Genomic DNA, 26,805 nt, shown 5'->3' with positions numbered 1-26,805 from the left:
ATTTTCTCAGATGATTTAAAAAGAGCTAGAGTTATGCTAATTTTTAAATCGAGAGATGAAAATGAAGCAAATGTAAAGTTGACGTCCAAATATACAATGTACCAAGCTGGGAAATATCAACAATCAGGATTTCGAGAATAAAAAGTTCTTGCTTTGTTTTATTTAAGTCATATCTTTCTAACGTAACACAACTGGTTAAGATAAGTTATCGGACAATGAAAGTAATTTCTAGTGTTCCACAAGATTCAATATTGGGACCTGTATTGTTTCTAATATACTTCTTATATGACATAGCTGTCATAGTTGAGAATAGAAAAATAGAATAAAAAATAAAGATCTATACGCAGATGATTCTACACTTAATTAGTCCGGAGAATCGATAAATAAAAAATATAATTAAACTGCAACATCACTTAAATGACATTGAGAAATAGTGCAAAAATCAATAAGATGACCTTAAATGGGGAAAATAAAAAAGTATGGTGATAGAATTAGTGAATAAATGAATGAATGAATGAATGAATGAATGAATGAATGAATGAATGAATGAATGAATGAATGAATGAATGAATGAATGAATGAATGAATGAATGAATGAATGAATGAATGAATGAATGAATGAATTTTTTTTTTCATTTTTATATGTTTCATATGACATGAGTGATAATATAGTATGTGTTAACGTTATTCCATTGAATAAATCGATACGAATAACATATGCACATTCACGGATTTATATCACATGCAATATAAATCCGTGATACATTGTAACTAGTATATCATCACAAAGCAGTATGAATAAGTGAAATAAACATAGCTGTTTATAAAAAATAAAATATAAGAATTTTAGTTCCTTCTTCTTCTAAGAAAAACCTACACTACTTCATAAAAAACGAAGATTATGTAAAGGCGGTGATGAAAAGTCACATGTTAAAATGTAGATGAAAAGTGTAATGTAATTATTGTGAATGTAAATAATTATATTCAGATTTTTTTTGATTTTTTTTTTGTAAAAATATTGGTAAGATTACTTGGAATGCTGACAGTAAGAAATGTGTGAACGTCCATAAACGTTATATAATTCTACTTGTAAAACGTCTGACTGACGTTGCCCCATGACGACATTACAAAAACGTATTCGTCTATAATAAAGAGAGATAACTCAAGATTAACAAAATGGCGACCGCAGCGGAATTGGGATTTACGAGCGTTCTTCCAAGTACACAAAATGGCACATTCAATGGGGTAAGAACATAAACTTGTTGTCAATATTTTAAACTCTGCGATAGTTTATTGATATGAATCATATCTAGGAGATATTCTATAATAAAACGTGAATATATCGTTGATCACACGTTGAAAATTTTGCCGAAAAAAGAAATGAAAAAAAATAAAAAAAATTTTGTATTATCACAACAATTTTTGAAAGTGTGAAGGGAATGAGACATTGTTTAGACATAAAACTTGTCATTTTTTCTGTCTTATTAGCTAGGAACAGCGACGATAATTTGCGCATGTAATTAATCATGAGTCAGTTGAATTTGTTGAAAAATAAAAATTACCTCCCCTGATCTTTCTTTTTGTCAAATGTTGATGTTGAATGACAAATGATAACAACAATATTGTTAGCAGCCTGATAATGTTTAAGTAGAGCTGTCATTCTGTCGACTCAATGAAAACACATTGATGATACATAAATAAAAAAGGCTTGGCTCTTCCATCAGAGCACAGGTTAGTCCTAATTATAAGACCTATACGTAACCTATTTCATGTACGTATTTATCATTCAATAATTTGATATTTTACATTTTTCATTTTCCGTGTTACGTTAGGTCTTAACAGATCTTTGCAAAATCGTGTAGCAAAAAAATTGACATTAGACATCGATTTAGATCTAATGCATTTAAACAATTAAAACAGCGTGTATTTACATTAATTTTGACCTATTTATGAACAAAACTAAAAAAAAATACCTTTTAACAAAATAATTGAACTGTCACATCCGAAAAGTCATGATTAAATCCTCTCATTTAATTAAATTACTTGTACAGCCGATATACAAATGGCCGCCATACAGTGCGCGAAATCTGATTGGCTAATTCAAATGCAAGCATTTAAATGAGTCCAGAAGTTTCTAACGGAATATTTTTTCAACGAAATAAATTGCCCATGCACCGTCAGTGTGTTCGAATATACTTTTCCGTTCAAAAAATTGGAATCAATCTGTAAAACGCTTTACTTAACCAGTATGGCCGATGAGCGAAATATATTGATATTTATATTTTATTTTTAATTGATAAGTACATTGTTTGAAAGTTTTTGTTAATGATAGACCATGCAATTGAAAGAGCAGAAGATAGGCTTTTGAATAAAGCTTGAAAGGCAAGTCAACAGACAACTGACATTTTTTTAATTTTTCAAAATGCTACGCGTTTATGAGCAATAACTATTAGACGTCAGGCTTGACCAACATAAAACTATAACAAGCCTGTAACGTCTAATCTATTGGACTAAGCACAGGTATCCCAAAGGTATATGTAAATTTAATGACTGGAGAAACTGAAAGAGGTTTCCTCAAAATGACAGTACGGCAAACTTATCATATATAACACAACAGGTTGTTTTTTCGGCAGACTTGATTTATAATATCAATTATCATAGACATTAATTTGTTTGATTTCATGCATTTAGAAATAAGACCTTAGAAGATAAGTATGCCTTATTCTCATCGATTCGTGCCTTCTCATCGATTTGTGACCTAAATAATTGTCTGGTATAAATACTTCTGCAAGGACACACACCATCCGAAAACTAGACAAGTTTTATTAGGCACTCGATTTGACAATTCTATCCAATCAAAATGCGTAACTGAACAGGTGTAAATGAGCTTAGTCTACAATCAGCTGATGACCTAATTACTTTAAAATATTCGATATTGATGTTTTAATTTATCAAACACACTTACAATTAAGCCAAAAAATATTCATTAAGAATTTACATAAAATTTTGAAACATATATTGATAAGATCGGACTGAAAATAACCATGCGAACATTTAGTGGTGTGAGCACCTATATTTTGATGACGTCACAGGGTGAATCAGATTTCACGAATCGATGGGTAAGCGTACAGCTGAGCAAGACAGTCATGGTTGACATGTTGAGATACTCTTATCTTTGAGTGGTTGTTTTTAGAAGTAATTTAAAGTTTTTGAACTTTAAGATAATAAATTTATTTAACAAATGCGCTAATTGAACTGTATGTATGTCTGATATTTGTTGTGCAAGTGCAATTTTTCAAAATAAGAGTCACGAATCGACGAGAGAAAATCATAATATATTTATTTGATCTACATGTTAAAATTGAATTCAAAACATTATAAATGACATAAATATACATATGTTGCCTGCTGCACAGTAAATGGGCCAATTGTGTTAGCATCTAAGTCAAAAAATAAAGTTAAACATACAAGACAATATTTGCTCTTTTTAAGTACCTTAGGGTGTCTATAACAATATTTTTGGAAAGAAAGGATAACTTTTTGGATACCTTTTTCAAAATATTACATCTCTTGCAGACTGTGCGGGTAGGGGACGGATGTTACAAAGATATACTTAAAGTCTGAATATCTTACAGTTTATAATAAAAATTGTATTATTTCTCTTTATTTTATTAAAATATTATGTGTTCTGATAAATGTTAAAAAAAAATCCAGAAAATTCATCTTAGATATAAAAATATTTGCTTTCAAATTTTCAGGATTTTTCACACAAAATTAAATTTTCAAACATGTTAGAAACAGAGAGAAAAAAACAAGGATAGGTACACCAAATCTTACTTAAATCAAATATGCAAACACATTTCTTATAAAACAGTAGAAATTATAGGACTTTCTTATGTATATTTCTTGTCAGATAATCCAAAAATGAATTGAATCAGGGGGACGGATGTTACATTTTTGGGGGGACGGATGTTACAATCGATGTTTAAAGCTCATAGTTCATACTTTTTTTGGTTTTATTTTAAAGTAATGAAATTTATAAGAGTATATGCTTTGTACAGTACAATAAATGTAAAATAATTGAACAAATTATGAGAAAAATGTAGAAATATACCTGACAATTATGTAGTTTCTTACAATGAAAAGTTTATTGACTTAGTTTTCTTACATTTGAATGAACATTGAAATGTTTGGAATAAAATAAAAACATTGCTAATTAAATAAAAGAACCTTTGTTTCCAGATAATGCATTAACGTTAAAGAGAGAATGTCATACCAACGGTACCTTTCTATACATGAAATTATTTACAAATTACTTTAGTTAAATAATAAGATTTATATTTGTAAAAGATATGATACAGTGTGAAGTAAATAAGAAGTTTTCAGATTGAAACATATGCAAGCTTGAATTTCTCATTACTAAATACATAAATTATACACAATTAAAAATTTTCATTAAAAATGATAAGATTTTAAATTGTTACAATTAAGTTCTATCGATTTGATGAAATTTTAAGTAAATTAATGTGGAATGTTAGCAGCATTTTCCAAAGATTTCATTATGATTCAGTATCATAATCTCATTATTTCTAACTTTTAATAATTGTCTTTATAAATATTTCAGTGTACATGAACTGCTTAACTTAATGAACTAATTTGTCATTCAATAAAATTTATAGGTGCAAAATAATTTGCCAAGGGTTTATTTACAGAATAACTTTTCATTACAGGAATCCTTACCATATCCTTTACTTACAAGTTTCTTTCACTTTATTAACAATAATTAAATGGGTCAAATTGTATGAAAATGTGCTTGAGTTTTTATGGGGGAAAAAATCTAAAAATTTTAATCAGGGTGTTGAATTATATTTCTTTGTTTAATTTTCATTGACTACATATTTAGCCTATACATTTTTGAAGTTCAATAAATCCTTTGACTTAATTAATCTTCAACTTTAATACTTAATGACAGACATTCTTGAATAAGATATGGTAGTCCCTCCCACTGTTTTTAAGCATAATATATATCACCCTTAATTGGCACCCCTACTGTTTTGTAATATATCACACTTCCCAATATACAATATACACAGCTCCCAATATACAGCTCGTTAACTTCCAATAAAGTGCCAGCCCCTTCTGTGTGTATAGAGTAAGGATCCATATCCCACTGTTTTATGAGGGGCTGGGATACATGGTTTGTTAACTATTTAAGGCTAAAGAATTTATGTTTAAACAATTGACCAATTTTAATCACAAAGATACTTTCAACATCTCTATCGTTTGCACCTTTTTCTATATATCCTGTTATGGATTTTGTGTTTCTTTCTTCTAGTTTTTTTTTTTTTAATTGTATTTCATTTGTTGTGTGAAACATTCCTATACAGTTGCAAAGCTTACTACTTCTCTATCATGCATCATAAGAACAAGATAAGTTTTGTATTACTGTAAAAAGAATTTTTAGTTCAATTCTGTAACATCCGTCCCCTTCTGTACTCTTAGTTTGTAAACATAGCATGACAAAAGATTATATTTGTTATAAATTCATATAAGCTTAAATATTATCTTAATAAACTCATTGGTCCACTTGAGGTTAAAAAATAACATATACATTTTATTTCAAAGTAAATAATTTTGATTTCAGAGCAAAAAATACTGATTTTTTTTCAAAATTAAGGAATTTAGTGTTCACAAAGCATTTTTTCCCCCATAAATACATCATTTCAGTGCTTAATTTCTGTTATTTCTTCATTTTTCAATGTCACTTTGGTGTTTTAGTGTAAAATTCCCTTTTCAGTTACAGTTTATATGAGATTTAATAAGCACCTTATATAGGGGGACGGATGTTACGGGGACGGATGTTACAGACAACTTTTACATTATTTTATTTTTTTTCTCATAAACATAGAAATTGGCAATTTTTGTAACATTTTCATTGTAAGGCTATCATTAAAGCACCAGTAACATTGTTTTTTATGAGTATTGTTTTAAAAATTGGATTTTTTATTAGAGGGGGCACGGATTGTTACAGTTTTTTCATCACAAAATTTTTTTTACCCACCATAATGCCTACTATGGTAAAAATAATTGAAAATTTGAATTGAAAGCACTTTACATATGTTTTTAATTCATATTTCATTAGATTGAGACAATAAAGTACTATTTTATTTGTAACTGCTTAAAGGTATACTTGTTTACTTAACAACTGAATTTTGAAAAAACTGACGCATTACAAAAGTCTGATTTTACTAAAATCATCTTAACGATAAAAACCAGGATGATGTATACCAAGTATTATATATCACTGGAAAGGTTATTAAATTTTCTATGTGCATGTAACAAAATTTAAGTGATAAATTAAAACAGATAATAGTGGTGTTAATTCTAAAAACACCAAAAAAACAAATGCTAACACATTACATGTAAAAATGGACATTTTTAGGGTATAAAAACATCTGTAAATTTATTTTGGGTAATGCTATCCCAAAAAAATTTTGGGCACATTTGCTTTATAGTAAGTCCTTTGTAAAAACACAAAAAAATGATAGAAAATGCAATATATTTTTTGAAAAAGCCTGCATTACATGTATTTTTGAAAAATTGGCCCATTTACTGTGCAGCAGGCAATATGTCTTATAGGAGAGTTTACAGAACATGTTGAATAAAGAAACTCATAGTGTTGGTAAAAACACTTGATATCTATAGACTATGTCAAAATAGGTTGTATTTTATTATGTGTCAAGTACCTTTTAATATGAAATTGACAAAACCAGTTTCACATCTCTTCATACATCAGAGCTCCAGATAATTTTTTATGCAATTAGTTTTAAATTTACTTTTTTATTATGTTTTTTTTTTCTCCACATTTTAGGTTGGTCAAGTTGGAGTTGTTGGGTTTGGAATGGGTGATGGTCTGTCCTTCAAAGTCAAGTTAGAAGGTAAGGTATCCAGCTATGGAGTGTAGCATTGAGTGTGTTGAAATCTGTATTGAGTCACATTTATAATTGCATAAATGATTTGAATAATACAGATTTTTTCACTTTCATGGTACACACATTGTCTGTGGTTTGTCAATGTTGCTAGACAATTGTTGATTTCTTGTGGAATTTGCAGTCATATGATGATAAAAAAAAAACACAACAGCTTTTCATAATAATTATTATGTCGAGCTAGGTAAGTATTAATGCAGTTTATTAATGAGGAGACATGCGCAAATATTATAACATTCACTTTGAGAGAAATGAAAACAAAACACAACAGTGACTAAACAACACCTTGATAGATGCACAAGTTTGATAAGATAGAGGGAAGGAAAAATAGAAAAGAGAATTTAACTCATTTTTTAAAAAAGGGTTTTTTAAATAAATCTAAAATTTAAACTTTTTTGGGGAGTGTTTATATTTTAAAAGTAAATGTATAAAAAAAGACAAAAATTTTAAAAAATTTTTGGGGGAAATATTTAAAGATTTTTCAAAAAAAGTGTTTTAAAGGGGTGGCCCCATGAGGAAACATAGGGGAAAGAGTATCTGTGAATTGTAGTGTTTTATATAGTGAATTCAACAAGCGTTTTTTTCTCTCTTGTATTTTTCGAGAGCTTGTCTTGTACTACGAAATGGAAAAGATCTAGATGAAAACAGACACTGGAGTACAGAATAGAATCACAGAAGTGTTGCAGAGAAAAGAACCATTGGTACTCCTGAAATTGTGTTGATTTTAGGAAAAAGTCTTCTTTTTTTGGAGCAAAATTCATCTTTTTTTCTCAATAATTATTTACTTTTGTGAAACGTTTTAAGCACTAAAAAAATTTACATATTTTGTTTTTACTGTCTTTGCTATTTTTTCTCTCTTCAATATATTTTTGAAAAAATAAATGTTATAAGTCCAAATTATGTCTGAAAGGTTTTAATTGGCATTTTGTTGAAATTTTATTTACCCTAAAGTTTAGAAAAAAGTAGTCTAAATAAAAAACATAACACAACAGAATCTCATTTTAATTCCAAATTTTTTACTTGATAAAATAATAAAAATAAATTTTTAATTTTTAATAAGTTTTGTACCAGTTGTGGGATATTACTATGATGGTGGACTTTTTGTAACTTGTTACTTTTATCCTGGATATACATGTATTTTTAACTGACTTGTTTTCATTATTCTTCTTACTTATGAGTTTAATCTTATTATGCCTTATAGAGCTTAAAAGAAATTGTTTTGTTCAATTATGATTATCATTTTTTCCCAGACTTATTAAAGGAAATGATTAGACAGTCACAATTTAAGACAAAGTTATTAAAGAAATTTAACATTGTTTTGAGATGAATTTTTTTTCTTCTAGTAAAGATTCACATATGATGTGTAAGATTTTTTATGTGTAACTCTTACCCTGCTGGAACCGAAATTGATTAGTTTTTCTGTGCAGTCTGACCAGACAATTGGCTGATTAAATTTAATTTTCCATCTTACCATACCTAAAATTGATAATGAAAAGTCCCAAAAATAAATAAATGGAAAAAAAGTCTCAAAAATGGAAGCGGGACAAAAACATTTAAAGGCCCATTTTGCCTCAGAAACGCTTTTATTTTTATTTCACAAAAACTTTTTTCTGTACTTCAATAGAATCCAAAAAGTTACTCATTGGCAAATTACCTGAAACATCTTTTTTCATCAGTTGCTTTTTGGCAATAAGTACAATTATGGTGAATCAGTATTTTGTATGGAAGTCAAAATACAACTTTGTTTACATTTTGCTACTTTTATGACAAATTATTACACTTTTATTGCTACCTTCTTCAGGTACATTGTAACAAGCAATGTAATACTCTCTAAAATCATTATTTAAACATTATAAAATTCATATTTGCCATTTCTAAAGAATTAAAAAAAAAATTTGTTTCTGAGGCATTATGTGCCTTTAATGAAATTCAGCAGGGTTTGAGTTTGTATAGTTTTGTATATATATTGGGAAGATTTGCACAATTAACAAATGTTTACATGCTTATATATCCTCTTTCTGTTTCCATATATTTTCAGCTGTAAAACAACACATGGTGCTCCCACAGTTTAGACTTGCAGTCTATTCCCTATGTTCTATATGAAAATTGCTTTCATTTTAAGGATTTTTTTATATCTTATACTTATACTAAAAATTGCTTTATCCAAAAACAGTTGATACATGTAGTTGTTTTTGTGTATTTGAAAATATGTTTTGTTTCATGACTTGCATTTTGGTTACAAGTCATTGAATGGGCAAAATGAAGTTAGTATGTAAATGTGTCTGAATCTTTGTCTATACATTGTCATCCAACTGGATCAAGTGCTTAAAATTATAAAAATTATAAAACTCTGGTGAGCAATCTAGGGTCATAATTGCCCTCTTGTTGTGTGTTTCTTTAATTACTGAAGTTAGATGTGTTGAAAGAAAACCAAAAAAATATATTCAATTGTCTATTTTCAGTTTTTCATTGAATCATATCCTTCTGAGTGACTTCTACGCAGGATTTGAAAATTCATTCATCATTATACAAGAAATGGGACATCATTTAAGAATCCTGTTTGGTCAAAAGTTTTAAAATGTGTGATAAAAATCTTAGTCAAAAAGATTATTTCTTTGTTGAAGTTTTCCAATATCTTATTGGTTCATAAAAAATATTTGTGTTAATTTTGTTTTAGAAAAGATATTGCAAGCATGTTTTTGCTATACAAATTTGAACATTTCTTAAAAAAAATAACAACAATATTTAAATTATGTGATGACCAAAAAAAGTAGCATTAAGGGTAAAATTAAAAAAACGAGTTGAATAAAATGTTGATATGTGGAGCATATGTTTAAACTGGAGAGATTTTCTCTTTTGTGTCTTTCAGTACTGTGGTTATTCAAGGATGTTGCCGTGGCTTCGAGATGTTTAAAAATATCTACAAGCTTCAAGGAAGCCAGTCTTTAAAAAAAAAACAAGCACATTTTGTTTATCAGCACTTAACAAAAAACTTAAATGCTTACTTTTGTCAAAAATCATGATTATTTTTCATGCTAAAATGCAAAGAAAATTCCATCACATATCAAGAATGTCTTAGTGACAAAGAAACTTTAGTAATCATTTCGGAAAGGAACACAATATTTTTCAATGCGATTTCCCTTTCCAGATCAGTTTCATATTTTAATATCAGCAAATGGATTTTAAAAAATTTGCAAAATCATAATTATTTGTAAATTACAAAATCTGATTTTTTTATATTTTGAAAATTGCAAAATCTGAATTATTTGAACAGAAATCATGGAAAGCACTTTTTTCTGTTTTCTGTATTTTCAGCACTTAAATCCTTTCTGGAATGAGAGTTGCCGTTTAACTTGAAAAAAAAAACTGTGGAAAAAAAAAGGGGGCATACATACTGAAAAGGCACTATAACATAACAGGTTTAAATTGTGTACTTAAATGATTAGACAAATAAAACTATTTCTAGTTTCAGCAGCATGTAATATTAAAGCTAGATCTCTAGCCTCAGTTTGAGAGAGCGTTAGGTAGACCCTTTATATATGAACTAAAATTCCAGACATTGCTTATTCTTGAAAACAGATTTCTGTTAAAGATAAGTTCAGGATTTGACATTAAATCAAGTGTTTTAAAAAAAAAAATGAGATGGTACAGGTATCACGTAATGTTGGAAGGTAAATTGAAAGTATTGAAACGCTAACCAAGAACACTTGAAAGGTTATTTACTAGCCATTTTGTGGCCAAATGTTGTTGCAAACATACCTTGAACCCACATTTGACATAACCAATTTAGGAGCTAAAATGCATATCTTAAGTTGTATGCTGAAATATAAAATCATTTTAGAAAAGAAGAAAAATTATTATTTGGTTCACCAAGAGCAGATAAAAAGGTCATTTAAAAATCTACATTTATGTTTTATTGAATCAAAACATTTCTTTTCCATTTTATTCTTCATAAAATTATTTGACTGGGTCTGTTCCATGTTATTGTTAAAATGAAAATGTTGTAGTGCATATTTTAAGTGTTAAGATAAAAAGATTTTGTAGATTTTCAATAGTTTGCCCATAGAAAACTTTAAGAGCTAGCTCACTAACTTGTTTGCTCTTGGTGAGTTGATATAAATTTACAGATATGAATCTTATGTAATTGGCTCACTCATTAAGTGATTTATTATTGGGATATATTTGTGAAATAACCTGCAATGACAGGTTTCGAGGAAAGAGAATTCTATTTTTATTTTCAGTTTGCATTCTCCCGTGTTTGTAGGTCAGATGATTTCAGTGAAAGGTTGAATTTCCCGTGCACAGACACTGGTTGACGGAAATGCCAGCTCTTTTTTCAATCTCTATTTCAGATTCAGAATCATTTTCTCTTAACTTTTCAGGAATTAATTTCATGTCTTTATATGCATATTACAATTTATTTATACCCTGTGTTTATGTTACTGTTATATGAAAGTTTTGAGGTTATTTGTGAATTTTTATATTTTTTTTTCATTTTACTAACTTTGTATTTTGTTATAAAAAGACACTATGTATGGGAGATCAATTATTTCTGTTAAGTTTTTGTGAGAAACATTTAGGACACATTTTAAGTCCATGACAATTCATTAAGTTTAGGTTTTTTTTCCTTACAGATATATAAAAAAAAGTGCAGGTACTGTAAAATCAGATATATATGTGAGGGGAAATTCATGCAAAATCAACATTTATGACTAAATAGAAAAGTAAAGTATTCTCAAAATTTTACCATCAATTCCGTTTCATTTATACAATATGTAGATATTATGCAAACATTCATTTTTGTGAAAATCTTCAGTTTGCAAAAAATTAACTCCTCACAAAAATTCTGACTTTACAGTAATTAAATGTATTGTTTGATTTAAAGGTTTATATGACAGAATGTTTGAGAGATAACCTGACTCACAGGTGATGAAATAGTTTCAAAACTTTTTAGATTCAGACCGAGAGAGAGAGGGAAAAATAGAATATAACATTATTGAAAGTTTTAAGGAATAGGAATTTTGGCCGTACATTTGATTACGCTTAAGTCTTGAGAATTGTTGTTGCGATGATACCATATGTATGTTTTCCTTCTTTTCTGTATTTTTATGTGCTAGCAATAAGTGGGCTATCCCGCATGAAAAGATGCGAAAAAAACACGGTCACCCCGACAGAAATATCACCTTGTTGACTCCGGACAGAGAAGTGGTAACAAAAACTGTTTAAAAGCAGAGAAAAAAAACTTGAATTGTATATTTCTTACTCTAGATGTTTTTTTTTGCTCAATTCTGAAATTTTGAAGCCCTCAGTATCTACATGTAGACCCCTCTTCTAATTTATCAAGTCTGTTAAATTTTTTTAGACAATTCATTTATTCAGAATCCACGTTGGTTCTTTTATGGTGTAAATAGTTAAAGTGATGAAAGTGAATAGATTGGTGCAAAAAGTAAACTCTAAAATAAAAATTTACTGTTATTCGCAAATGTGTCAAAATTTGAAGTTTTATTGGTTGTTTAATGGTGGAAATTGAAAAAAAAAATGGGGATGCTTTTGACAATTAATGTACATACATCAAAAACTTATTGATTTAATTATAAGCTACAAAACATCGTTTTAAAATTTTGTGATATAAATATTTTTAAAATCCTGAGATGGTTGACATGCTTAAAAGCTATCTGCTCTTTGCCACAATTATTATACAAGACTCTTTAACTAGTGGCTATTGACACTCATTTTAACATTTTGATATGGAAATACCTTCATTAAAACAACATAGGACTGTTTGAACTTCAGTGATGCAAATTTTAATGTGTAATATTTTTACAGAATAATCTTCAAAATCTGCGAAGATTATCCTTTTAGATAGTATTTCGATTTGACCGAACTATTTGAAATCACAAAATCCTACATTTTTGACCTGATAAATGTACCTTTTGAATAGCCAGAATTTTTAAAACTTTTTTTATTTGAAGCGAAAAAACATTTAATGCCATCAAAATTGACTGATCCCCCCTGTAGATAATGAGGGCTTCACATAATTAATACATATACTGACTGGATTAATTTGCCATTTTAGATGATATTCCACAGTCGGATATGTCCGGGCCTGTTCTGGAGGGTCCAGGAGCTAAGAGAGAGTTGAAACCTTTTACTTTACCGAAGCTGACCTCATCCCAGCAAGATGCTCTCCAGTCTGCAAAGAAGTATGCCATGGAAGCCAGTATAAAGAGTGTACTTGTGAAACAAACCATAGCCCATCAACATCAGGTAGGATAATTGTTTATTACGTAAACTATGTTTTTTCATCGCACAAGAACTTGGAATGATTTGCTTGCCCCTTAAAAGTAGGTCCAATTATTGGATTGCCCTGAACAATCAGATGAATTATGTGATTGTCCAGAAGGAGTAGGCAGTTGTTCTGCCAAAGTAGTTTAAGGGAGCGGTGGCCAAGTGGTTAAGGTGTCTGCCTCTCAACCCAGAGATCATGGGTTTGAGCCCTACTCTGGTCACGACCATGTTTCTTCATATGACACCAGTACTGGTTGGTTCCAGGAAGAGAGCTCGAGTGAATAATATAATAATATAAGTTGCAAGAACTTGTTTCGCAATCAAGCTTGAATAAATATGTTTAAAACCAAAAAGATGGCAGAATAATGGGATCATCCCAAAAAAAGGTGGAGTTGTGAGATTGCCCCCTGGGGGGAGACAGGCAATTTTCTGGAGCACATCTACATGCATAGATGAAAGTATTACTTGATAGCATTATAGAGGGAGCAGTGACCTAATGTGTCTGCCTCTCAACTCCGGGATCATGACTTTGAGACCTACTAGGTTTAGGAACAAGATTTTTATCACATGGATGTGGACACAAAAGTGTTGAAAGTGGTCACTGAAAGTTGCAAAAACCTGTTTAACATTAAAATCACCATGAAAAGTAGTGAAGGGCACATGAAGTAGGTCTATGTTAATGACAATAGAAAATAGTTCACATGAAACATAACTTTGTTATATTTATATTTCAGCAAATGCAGAATTTCCAGAACACGGTACAAAGACAACAGGCTTTGGCTCTGATGTGCAGGTAAACTTTCCACCCTTTCTTTTATAATGGACTTGTCATACAATTGTTGGTTTTAATGATTTTGCTATTTGAGGTCTAAAATATTGGTTTGCAAGCTGGCCAGGATCTATTTATGTTGCACAGAGCTCTGGTAGGAGAAATAAAATTTATCATACGACTTATAAATTATAATATTTCATTCAAAGTTGCAAGTATCATAATAAGTAACGTCTTTTCTAAACATTTTCTGACTGCAGTATTACAAGCATAATTTACTTTTGTACCTTGTCTTGAATACTGTAAATCTCCTGTGAGAGACTTTGGATTCTTTCACGTGAGGAAGCTTTCTAGTTATGGAAGGTTGGTAGTTCTACTTAGATGCCTAGTTAGTGCTGTAAATAAAGCAAGAAGGGACACCTGAGGTCTTCATTCATCAGTAAAGCTGGAAGGTGCCATAGGATGATGACAGTGCCAGTGTAACTTCAAATCAATCAAAACAATCAAACTAACTGAATATGTGTCACTTTATATTCAGTCTTTCTTCTTTATTATATTTTCAGAATATATGTTGGAAGTATAAACTTTGAAATAAAAGAAGACACTATAAAACAAGCGTTCCTGCCATTTGGTCCCATCAAAAGTGTGAACCTGTCATGGGATCCCATTACAAACAAACACAAGGGGTTTGCGTTCATAGAGTATGATATACCAGAGGCTGCTCAGTTGTCACTGGAACAGATGAATGGTGTAATGATTGGTGGCAGAAATATAAAGGTAAAATTTACTTCTTTACTGTAAGAGTTAAGTGTGAATTATTTTTAGGTCTACTTCCTTTGAATAAAACACCTGACATTCATTCTCTTTGAAGATATTGTGAATTTTTTAAGGAATTGTCTGAGGTTAGCAATCTTTGGCCATCATGACCCTCTTGTCTTGTGATATGATTTAAGATAATAAATATATAATTACATGGCTTGTTTTCTCTGCAATATAGTCCTCATATATTTATTTCATATGACTCATGATTAATTTAAAACTCATTAGGTCATCAATCATTTATTAAGTCAGTTATTAATGTTATATTTGAAAAAAATGGGCTGTCATGGGCTGGTTCAGAGATGTTATAAATCTTGCCTCAGGCTCAATTTGTGATTCCTCTCCAGAATATGGACCTTTCTGGTGTTTCGTAGCGGAACATTTAGCCACACCTTTTCCATTCATTACTAGGTCAACTGCTCACAAACAGTATCACAAACATAAGCATGTGCTCTTTTGTGCAAACCAGGTCAACCAGTGGCTATGTATTATCTCAGTGTAGCGATTGGATAACAAGTTAGTCAATTGACATAAAACTGTAAACACCGGAATCAAGACTTAAGCGTAATCAAATGTACGGCCAAAATTCCTAGGTCCATTTTACTGAATGAAAAATCATTGTAAAATTTAATGTCCTTCACTGCATCTTCACCTGTAGACGCTAGTGAATAAGAAATGAGTCAATGATTAGAGAATGTCATGATTAATGATCAATCTTTTCTTAATTGTTATTGTTTTCAGGTTGGTCGACCTAGCAATATGCCGCAAGCACAGCCTATTATAGAGCAGATTGCTTCAGAAGCCAAAAACTACAATAGAATTTATATAGCCTCTATACATCCAGACCTTACAGAGAAAGACATCTCTAGGTGAGCTAACTAATATCAATTAACCTCAAGATATTTACATATTACACACTGCTCATCATTAATTGGGCATATAAAAGTTAATATTACTCGCTAAAGGTGTATTTTGCTAAAGATTAATTTCTGAAGTTTTCTTTGAAACAAGCATGTTTTTTACAGAAGTGTAACCTTCCTTTAGGACATTCTTTGTAACATTTTGGAAAAATAAGACAAGTGACGTGTGTGTGTGTGTGAGTTATTTACAGAACTGAAGTATGTATTAACACTTCACTTACTGATTTCTTTGAATGTACTTGTCCAACTTCCATTTTTATGCTCCCCGAAAAATTTCGGGGGAGCATATAGTCGGCGCCTTGTCCGTCTGTCTGTCCGTCCGTCCGTCTGTCCGTCTGTCCGTCCGTTGTCTTGTCCGGACCATAACTTGAAAACCCTTGGAGATAATTTGTTGAAACTTCATACAGTGGTAGAGGGCATCGAGGGGGAGTGCAGTGTCAAAGAACCATAACTCTATTTTGCCCGGTTTTTGAATTATATCCCCTTATAGAAAAATCTTGTCCGGGGCATAACTCTAAAACTATAAGAGATATCAACATGAAACTTTGTAGGTGAATAGATCTCAATGGGTAGATGTGCAGTGCATAAGAACAATAACACTTTTCATCCTAATTTTGGAGTTATTGCCCTTTGTTAATTTTAATACTTTGAACTTTGTCCGGAACATAACTTGAAAACCCTTGGAGATAATTTGTTGAAACTTCATACAGTGGTAGAGGGCATTGAGGGGGGGTGCAGTGTCAAAGAACCATAACTCTATTTTGCCTGGTTTTTGAATTATTTCCCCTTACAGAAAAATCTTGTCCGGGGCATAACTCTAAAACTATAAGAGATATCAACATGAAACTTTGTAGGTGAATAGATCTCAATGCGTAGATGTGCAGTGCATAAGAACAATAACTCTTTTTGTCCTAATTTTGGAGTTATTGCCCTTTGTTTATTTTAATACTTTGAACTTGAACTTTGTCCGGAACATAACTTGAAAACCCATTGGAGATAATTTGTTGAAACTTCATACAGTGGTAGAGGGCATCAAGGGGGAGTGCAGTGTCAAAGAACCATAACTCTATTTTGCCTGGTTTTTGAATTATCTCCCCTTATAGAAAAATCTTGTCCGGGGCATAACTCTAAAACTATAAGAGATATCAACATGAAACATTGTAGGTAGATAGATCTCATTGAGTAGAGGTGCAGTGCAAAAGAACCATAACTCTGTTAAGCCTTATTTTTGAATAATCGCCCCTTTTAGAAAAATCTTATCCAGGACATAGTTGTAAAACTATAAGAGATATCAACATGAAACTTTGTAGGTAGATAAATCTCAATGGGTAGATGTGCAGTGCACAAGAATCATAACTCTACCTTGCCTAATTCTGGAGTTATTGCCCTTTGTTTATTTTTACTTTTTGAATTGTCCAGGACATAACTCGGAAATCATAAGAGATATCATCAAGAAACTTTGTAGGTTGATAGATCACATTGATTAGAAGTGCAGTGCAAAGAACTGTAACTCTGCCTTGCCTAATTTTAGAATTATTGCACTTTGAACTTTTTCCACGGACATAACTCTGAAACTACAAGAGGTGTACTTTCCTGTGTCCAAAACCTATTCGGGGAGCATCACCCGGCTCAAACCGGGCTCTTGTTTGGAATTGTCCGTAATGAATTTTGAGGATATAATGTAGAAAGTTGAATTTGATGAGCCAACAGTATAGGACCTGGTCAGGCTACTCTCAGATGTGTGGTTGGCCTGGGCAAAAAGCTTTACACTTTCAGTGATAGCTGGGTAAGTGTTAATGTTTTGCAGATGCAGTAATGCTAACATTTTATGCTACCAGTTAATAACATATATAATTTAGCAAATGTAATGGATTATATTTTTATATTTCAGTGTGTTTGAAGCATTTGGAAAAATTGTAAGCTGTATGCTGATTAAAGATCCAACATCTAAAGGTGGACTAAGACATAAGTAAGTTTCTTACTTGGTAGTCAGAACAGAAGTCAATGTATCTGATATCTTTTGCATTGTTGTATATATGAGTTTAAAGATATTTCTATAAAATTTGTGTCCATGTATTGATAAATGGTCTCACATATACAGACTTTATTGGTCTGTCTGAGGTTGGACAACATTAAATTTTGGCCATATCATCTCTGTTAGATAAACATATATAGATTCAGCATATTTTGGGTGGTGGCGGGAGGGCTGGAAACTGTATTTTGACATATTGAATACATTTTGATTTATTGAAATGCTGCATCTAAATGACTTTGACCTTAAGGTTAAATATTTCATTGTAAAAAATTTCAGTCACTGTTGCAAGGCAACTATTTTTGGGACATGGCTTTTATGTTTGCAAACATATCCTGTTTATTTAGATTCACTGACAAATAGAGTTTGCTTACATAAGAGGGTATTTTAGGAATATATACGGGTAGTGAAGCATGCATAAACTCTCAAATGTGACGTGTAGGAACTTAATGTTATGTCTAGGAACTAAATGTTATGTCTAGGAACTAAATGTTATATCTAGGAACTAAATGTTATGTCTAGGAACTTTGAACAGTACAGGAAACTGACTTACTAGGCATAAGATATAATCTGTCCATAGTGTTTGAATAAGTTCTGATCTAATGCTCGACATTATTCCCCAAATACTGCACATTTGAGTTGGAATGGTGCATTATTTTACTAATACTCACTCAAAATTAATATCTATTTCCTGAACAAAAAGAGAAAAAAATGTTAATGATTGTTTTATGTTTGTTGCAGGGGTTATGGTTTTATAGAGTACACAAATTCTCAATCTGCAACTGATGCTGTGGCATCCATGAATCTGTTTGATCTGGGAGGACAATACCTTAGAGTGGGGAGAGTAAGTATTTGATATTTTTATGTATATTTCAATTAGGAAAGTATCAATCGTTTTTGAGTACATTTGAATGGTTTTTGTGTATAAATGAACAGTTTTGGTGTATATTTGAATGGTTTTTGTGTATATTTAAATAGTTTTAGTGCATATTTGAAATAGATTGGTCATTTTAGTAGTTGAATGATAAATATGTGAAATAATTGAAATGATTATTTTGTATATTTGTATGGGTATTATGTATATTTCAATGATTGTTTTGTATATTTTTATTGGTATTATGTATATTTCAATAATTATTTTGTATATTTGTAAGGGTAGTATGTATATTTCAATGATTGTTTTGTATATTAGTATGGGTAGTATGTATATTTCAATGATTGTTTTGTATATTTGTAAGGGTAGTATGTATATTTCAATGATTGTTTTGTATATTTTTATTGGTATTATGTATATTTCAATAATTATTTTGTATATTTGTAAGGGTATTATGTATATTTCAATGATTGTTTTGTATATTTGTAAGGGTATTATGTATATTTCAATGATTGTTTTGTATATTTGTAAGGGTATTATGTATATTTCAATGATTATTTTGTATATTTGTAAGGGTATTATGTATATTTCAATGATTGTTTTGTATATTTTTATTGGTATTATGTATATTTCAATGATTATTTTGTATATTTTTATTGGTATTATGTATATTTCAATGATTATTTTGTATATTTTTATTGGTATTATGTATATTTCAATAATTATTTTGTATATTTGTAAGGGTAGTATGTATATTTCAATGATTATTTTGTATATTTGTAAGGGTATTATGTATATTTCAATGATTTTTTGTATATTTTTATTGGTATTATGTATATTTCAATGATTGTTTTGTATATTTTTATTGGTATTATGTATATTTCAATAATTATTTTGTATATTTGTAAGGGTATTATGTATATTTCAATGATTGTTTTGTATATGTTTATTGGTATTATGTATATTTCAATAATTATTTTGTATATTTGTAAGGGTAGTATGTATATTTCAATGATTATTTTGTATACACTGGAGCCGCGATATAGCGCTCATCGGTATAGCGCTTATCTCAGTAGAACGCTCATATGCCTTGGCTCCCAAAAAAAAAAATCGTATTTTTCGCCCATTATAATTTTTTTCATGTATATCAATACCGCACCTTATCCACTATAACGCTTGTTCAATGTGTCAGTCGAGTGCAATAAACAGTCATAATTACGTCACTCATGATAAGAAGGTGTGAAGTCATACACAGGTAAGCGTTAATCCGCTCTTTTGTTCATTTTGAACTGTTGATCAGTCAGGTATCAAACTGTTAGCTAAGACATGCAAACACCGACGAGTTAAGTAAATCACCCAAGCATACAATTAATTTTAAAAAGCATGCACTTTCGATCTATCTGCAAAAAAGTTGTTGAGGATGACTGATTTTTTCACAAGAGACAGCAGAAAAGACGATTAATTTAGTCCCATCCACTAGGTATCAATTTTCATGACCACACATAACTCACGTTAACACCGCTGTTTTACTGGAAATTTATAAACATTCATTCGTGGTTTATATTTTTAATTCGTAAATTTCATGTTTATATTAAAGATATTCAGTTATGCTTTACAAAATAATTTATAATAATATATAAAAAAGCTTGGACTGATATCCATTGGAAGGTAAGTAAACAATCAATTCCACTAACAAGCGTTATATGTTTCGGCGGTGGGTGGGGTAATGCGATATTTTTCGCTATAATTACAAAATGAGCGTTATAAAAAGTTACTCGTTACAACGCTGTCTTGAGATCATGGACCCCAACATGAGCGCTATATCGCGGCTCCAGTGTATTTGTAAGGGTATTATGTATATTTCAATGATTTTTTTTGTATATTTGTAAGGGTATTATGTATATTTCAATAATTATTTTGTATATTTGTAAGGGTAGTATGTATATTTCAATGATTGTTTTGTATATTTGTAAGGGTATTATGTATATTTCTATGATTGTTTTGTATATTTGTAAGGGTAGTATGTATATTTCAATGATTGTTTTGTATATTTGTAAGGGTATTATGTATATTTCAATGATTGTTTTGTATATTTGTAAGGGTATTATGTATATTTCAATGATTATTTTGTATATTTGTAAGGGTATTATGTATATTTCAATGATTGTTTTGTATATTTTTATTGGTATTATGTATATTTCAATGATTATTTTGTATATTTTTATTGGTATTATGTATATTTCAATAATTATTTTGTATATTTGTAAGGGTAGTATGTATATTTCAATGATTATTTTGTATATTTGTAAGGGTATTATGTATATTTCAATGATTGTTTTGTATATTTTTATTGGTATTATGTATATTTCAATAATTATTTTGTATATTTGTAAGGGTATTATGTATATTTCAATGATTATTTTGTATATTTGTAAGGGTATTATGTATATTTCAATGATTTTTTTGTATATTTTTATTGGTATTATGTATATTTCAATGATTGTTTTGTATATTTTTATTGGTATTATGTATATTTCAATAATTATTTTGTATATTTGTAAGGGTATTATGTATATTTCAATGATTGTTTTGTATATTTTTATTGGTATTATGTATATTTCAATAATTATTTTGTATATTTGTAAGGGTAGTATGTATATTTCAATGATTATTTTGTATATTTGTAAGGGTATTATGTATATTTCAATGATTTTTTTGTATATTTGTAAGGGTATTATGTATATTTCAATAATTATTTTGTATATTTGTAAGGGTATTATGTATATTTCAATGATTTTTTGTATATTTGTAAGGGTATTATGTATATTTCAATGATTGTTTTGTAAATTTTTATTGGTATTATGTATATTTCAATAATTATTTTGTATATTTGTAAGGGTATTATGTATATTTCAATGATTGTTTTGTATATTTGTAAGGGTATTATGTATATTTCAATGATTATTTTGTATATTTGTAAGGGTATTATGTATATTTCAATGATTATTTTGTATATTTGTAAGGGTAGTATGTATATTTCAATGATTATTTTGTATATTTGTAAGGGTAGTATGTATATTTCAATGATTATTTTGTATATTTGTATTGGTATTATGTATATTGGAATGGTGATAATGAATATTCCTAATAATTCTGGTTATACAATCATTGCTACAAGTCAAAGAAATATTATTAATTATTGTGTACAGATACTTTGATACCGACAATGATATCAGATTGCCATATATTAAATTATTATTAAAATATAATTAAGAATCGATACTACTTTGCACATAAGAACTTAATGAACAAAAATTTAAAAGATGTCTTTGTGTTTGAAAAAAAATGAATACTTTACCCAAGAAATATCTTGCGAAATGAATCAATTATTAAAGTTCTTCAGGGGTCATTTATACAACCAGCGCCGATTTGTTTAGGACGTGGACGTAGAAATAATAGTGATAATAATAAAAACATAGATCTTTCATCACTAAATAATAATAAACATAGATCTTTTATCACTAGGTATTAAATAGTTAAAGCTCAAATTAATCTGCTATAGTTAATATATCTTGCGTATTGACAATAAATTATAATTGGTATATTACAGGCAATAACGCCACCAGATGTATTAATGCAGCCTCAGACACCAGGTCTTGGCGCTATGCCAACAGCAGCAGCAGTAGCAGCTGCAGCAGTCACTGCTAAAATAACAGCAATGGATGCTCAACAGCAGCTTATTGTAAGTGGAGAAACATACAAATACAAGTGTTGTATGTTAATTTTATATATGATTATTTGACATTTTGAAAAGACATTAATTGAAAGGTCACCTTTACTGAAGGGAAAAGAAATTTTCAATTTTCTTGCAGACAGGTTTTGTAGACATGTGGATTGTAATGAATCTCATTCTTTTTCAATTGATTACAATAATTTATTAATACTTAGTGAATTCTTAATGTATGTTTTTGAAGCCACCTTGGGCTTGAAATTGTTTTAAGTACATTTTCTTGAAATTAAGAATTGCTAAGAAAATGCATATTTCTAATTTCAGCCTCCAGGCGTAGTAAACCCAACCCAGTTGGGTGTTACAGGTAGCCCAAAATTAGGGTTACAAGCTGACCTTAACATGATTGGTGGCCCTGGTGTAGTTATACCACAGTCTCTAGGCATAGCTCCGCCCACTGTGGCAAATATTCCACCACCAGGTGTCGTCACTGCAGGCTTGGCGGGACCTAAAGCTCTTCCTAAAGGTAACAGAGATTTCCTAACCCTTTATGTTTTGAATTTGTGTAACAATTTGCCCTGCTTGGAGTTTAAAAGACATTTTGAAGTTTGAAGAAATTTATTATCAGAATACAAAAAGAATAAGCCAGCAACAGTATAAAGACTGGTAAAATTGTAGAGATGTAGGTTGCCCTGGTTCTATATTGGTGGCAAAGACTGATCATTTTCGGTTCCAGCAGGGTACGAGTTAAATTAAATAGTCCGAAAAATAAGCCTGAAAATCATGTATGATACAGATAAAGATTGATCATGTAAACATTTAGGAATCAGAAAACATACTCTCATTTGGTTACTTATGCTGATCTCAAATTGATTGCTGGGTAGCTTTGGTTGCTGACTTTGAAACACATCGTTCTTGCTGCTGCCGATTTGAATCCCACCTGTTTGCCCTTTTGTTGCTTACATTTACAATCATATCAATACCAAATTGCTCTTTGAACACTATCTTGTGAGGAAGCAATCAAGTTTGCTTACATAAGGTCTGCAGTTCTTCTTGCATGTAGGTACTCTCCTTGTCATAGAAATAATGCACTGTGAGGTACTTGTGGTCTCCAGCCTTAAATAAAGCTAACAAGTTGCCATTTGACCAGGCTAGGATGATGATAATAATTCCTCAATTTGTAATTCTTGTTGTCAGTTAACTAAGCAAAAGTAAAGTACTCTTGTATGACATACATGATTTCTATTATCCTTTATTCTCACTAAATATATTTATTATTCAAGTATCATCTATGATGCCGCCAACGACAGGAAACAGTTTACAGGCTGCGATCTCATCAATGGTGGACTCAGATTCGGAGAAAAGACGAGAGAAGGAGAAAGAGAAAGAACGAGAGAAGAAAGAAGCTGAGAAGAAGATGGCGGAGGAAGAAGTAAATCAAACATTAGAACAACAAGAGACGATGAAGATTAGTGGTAGTAACGCGAGGCACATGGTGATGCAGAAATTAATGAGACAATCTCAGGTGACTATTATTTAATTGCAGAAATTACTTAATTACTTAATCACTTTATTAATGACTTAATTAATGACTTAATTGCAGAAATTAATGAGACAATCTCAAGTGAGTATTACTTAAAAATAAACTGTGCTGAAATATGATATTAGAAAATATTGTTGTGCTACACAGTCCTTTTGTAGATATAAACATGTTTTGATGTCACACAAAGTAGAAATGTTCTGTTTTAAATTCTACACACTATAGGTGGTCACAATATGAATATATAGTGTCATTAAAAAAAACTGGCAGTTTTTAAGAAAATACCAACATTACTTGACCTGTAATAGGGAATACAGCTTCCAACACATAGTTTATTCATTTTTTTTTTCAAGTTAGGCATATTCGGTAAGAATTTGATAGATTTCAATAAATTTCTGTGATTAAAATATTGAGCATTTTATATCTTTAATCAGAGTTATATGACTTAATGGTTGAAGCCTGTTACTTTGAATCACTTTCTGAACCCTGCTGTGGATTCAAATCCCACCATTGACTTTGGATTTTCTTTGTATTTCTTTGTATTCAGTAAGCTTATTGAAGGTAATTGGTTCAACTTGAGTTTCTGTGCATGCATAAAATAGTTCAATGAGTGGCGCCTTAGTTGTACCTTAGTTATGCTAGAAAGTCACCAAATTTTTTAAGAAATTTATTTTATTATTATACAGCTATGCATTATTTTCCACCTTTGATTTTAGTAATTCGGACATTTTAGTTGTAAAACAATCCAAGGAGTTGAAGGCCAACTTGTGTATGCATCAGTGGTCCCACTAATGCAATCAATCAAGAAAGTAACAGTGTCAGTGAAACCTAACACTTAATGGAAAAACATAGATAAAAATACAATACAAGAAATGCATTTCGTATATGAATATTTCTGTTTTCAGAGTCGAGTAATGGTATTAAAGAATATGGTAGGTCCAGAGGATTTAGATGATGAGTTACAGGCGGAGGTATCGGATGAATGCGGCAAGTACGGACAGGTGAACAGAGTTATTATATATCAGGAACGACAGGGAGAAGAAGATGATGCTGAAGTTATTGTGAAAATATTTGTAGAATTCAGCGATTCTGCTGGTAAGTTGAACAAAACAGAGAAAAACATCTGATTTAGTATAAAGTAAAACAACCAAATTATGATAAACACCTAAATTGAGGCGAAACAACTTAAAACATCATTATCAGGGCAAAAGGTTCACATTTGAATTTAACATCTTAAAGAGGCTGGTGGTAATGTCACATACGTCCGAAAGGTGTATAAGCTTTATATAGCTGTATAGCTTCCTACACAATCTAAAATTCTGTATAAACTAAAGCTCTAAAAAAATCTCCTGTCATTTCTACACTTCTTTAGTTAATTTTATGTATTGAAAAGGTTAAAGGTTCTGCTGTCTTTTGATTTATGTAATGCCATAGACCAGTGCAGACCAAAATCATTGGACACGTATATTATGGTCTGCACTGAGAGGATATGCAGGCTTCTCTATGTTTTGGTGGCATGTTAAAAGCTAGGCAATGGAATAACGATAATAACTGTATTAAACATAATGCAGAATTAAAATTGTCATTTGAATTTATGTTACAGAAGTGGAGAAAGGCTGCCAGTCATTAAATGGACGGTGGTTCGGTGGACGACTTGTGCAGGCGGAAAAATACGATCAGGATTTGTTTGATGCAAATGATCTCTCGGGTTGAAAATATCTCTTCACACAATGTGTTGTCATTTTAATCATTCATCATCGACAGGTCTACCTAGAACATCAAATGTGTTGTTTTCATGATTACGAAATAACAATAGGACAATGGTATGACTAACGCAGGGATATCGATTTGTGTATAATGTAAATAAATGACAATTTATATTTACAAATAGAACTTTGAAAAAAAAAATAACAGAAATGAATTTAATTTTTATTATGATTCAGTAAAATTATGAAATATAGAATTTATTAATTAAAGTTATAAGAATGTTCCAGAGATATGTTTCACTCAGTGAATATAAAAGTGATATATGTTAAAGATATGTTTGGGAGTGATTGTATTGAAAAAAGTTGTTAAAATATGACTCTACTTTGTCTTTTAAATTTTTGTGGATTTTAGCATTTTCAGTACTTTAGTTTTGAAACTAGTTAAAGGGTGGCAAAATCAATTATGTATTACCCAGGTTGTCCTAACAGCCCATTTTAATGTTGAAATTCCTCGTGTGTTTTCTTGAAAGGTAAAGACTGAAGTATGATGTTGAAAGTATCTATACTATATTGTATATACAACTTGATTTAAAGTGTACATGTGAATTGATGTGGGTATATGAAATAAGTTTTTATTTGAATAATATTCAATTTTGTTTCTGTTAGCGTACATGTCTATACAGCTTGCCAGCGAGTGATCTGTTAAATTTTCTTATACATGTATGTTAAATAGTACATGTTTGTTTAATGTGCATGTGTTTTCCAATTTTCAAGGTACATGTATTTTTCAAGATTCAGTAGTGTTTTAAAATACATGTATGATTCAAGATGCGTATATGTTCATAGATATGTGTGTGATTTTTGATATACATATATATGTATGTTTCCAAAAATACATGTATGTTTCAAGATACATTTATGTTCCAAGATATATGTTTGTTACCAAAATAAATGTATGTATCTCAAAAGATATATGTACTGTATGTTCCAAGTTACATGTATGTTCAAAGTCATATCAGTGTTCCAAGTCACATTAGTGTATCAAGGTACATGTATGTATCAAGGTACATGTATGTTCTGAAGTACATGTATGTTTCAAGATAAATGTAAGTACCAATATACATGTTTGTTCTGAGATACA

At 30.2% G+C, this 26,805-nt stretch overlaps 1 protein-coding gene across 6 annotated transcripts; it reads left to right on the top strand.

Moving 5' to 3' along the window:
- Positions 1–1,101: 1,101 nt before the first annotated feature.
- Positions 1,102–25,869, top strand: LOC132723890 (poly(U)-binding-splicing factor PUF60-like). Of its 6 annotated transcripts, XM_060708697.1 has the most exons (14): positions 1,190–1,245; positions 6,872–6,938; positions 12,107–12,197; positions 13,066–13,256; positions 14,012–14,070; positions 14,610–14,823; positions 15,607–15,734; positions 17,677–17,754; positions 18,559–18,661; positions 22,302–22,433; positions 22,746–22,944; positions 23,702–23,943; positions 24,864–25,053; positions 25,562–25,869. In XM_060708697.1, exons 4-14 carry the CDS (start codon positions 13,086–13,088, stop codon positions 25,669–25,671), a joined length of 1,626 nt encoding a protein of 541 aa, XP_060564680.1. In that variant the 5' UTR covers positions 1,190–1,245; positions 6,872–6,938; positions 12,107–12,197; positions 13,066–13,085; the 3' UTR covers positions 25,672–25,869. The 6 variants fall into 6 exon arrangements, with proteins under 6 accessions (XP_060564676.1, XP_060564680.1, XP_060564678.1 ...); XM_060708693.1 differs by lacking the exon at positions 12,107–12,197 and having other exon boundaries at positions 1,102–1,245; XM_060708695.1 differs by having other exon boundaries at positions 12,107–13,256.
- Positions 25,870–26,805: the final 936 nt, after the last annotated feature.

The sequence above is a fragment of the Ruditapes philippinarum genome, unplaced genomic scaffold, assembly GCF_026571515.1.
Source record: "Ruditapes philippinarum isolate M1 unplaced genomic scaffold, ASM2657151v2 ctg11716_1_1_1_1, whole genome shotgun sequence".
NCBI classification, from domain to species: Eukaryota; Metazoa; Mollusca; class Bivalvia; order Venerida; family Veneridae; genus Ruditapes; species Ruditapes philippinarum.
This window is presented reverse-complemented; position numbering and strand designations above follow the sequence as displayed.

Excerpts from the sequence above, each read along its gene's own strand:
- LOC132723890 (XM_060708693.1), top strand. The coding sequence starts at position 1,177 with ATGGCGACCGCAGCGGAATTGGGATTTACGAGCGTTCTTCCAAGTACA. Across the intron at positions 13,257-14,011 it reads CCATAGCCCATCAACATCAG|CAAATGCAGAATTTCCAGAA; the intron begins GTAGGATAATTG and ends TTTATATTTCAG. Across the intron at positions 18,662-22,301 it reads AATACCTTAGAGTGGGGAGA|GCAATAACGCCACCAGATGT; the intron begins GTAAGTATTTGA and ends GGTATATTACAG.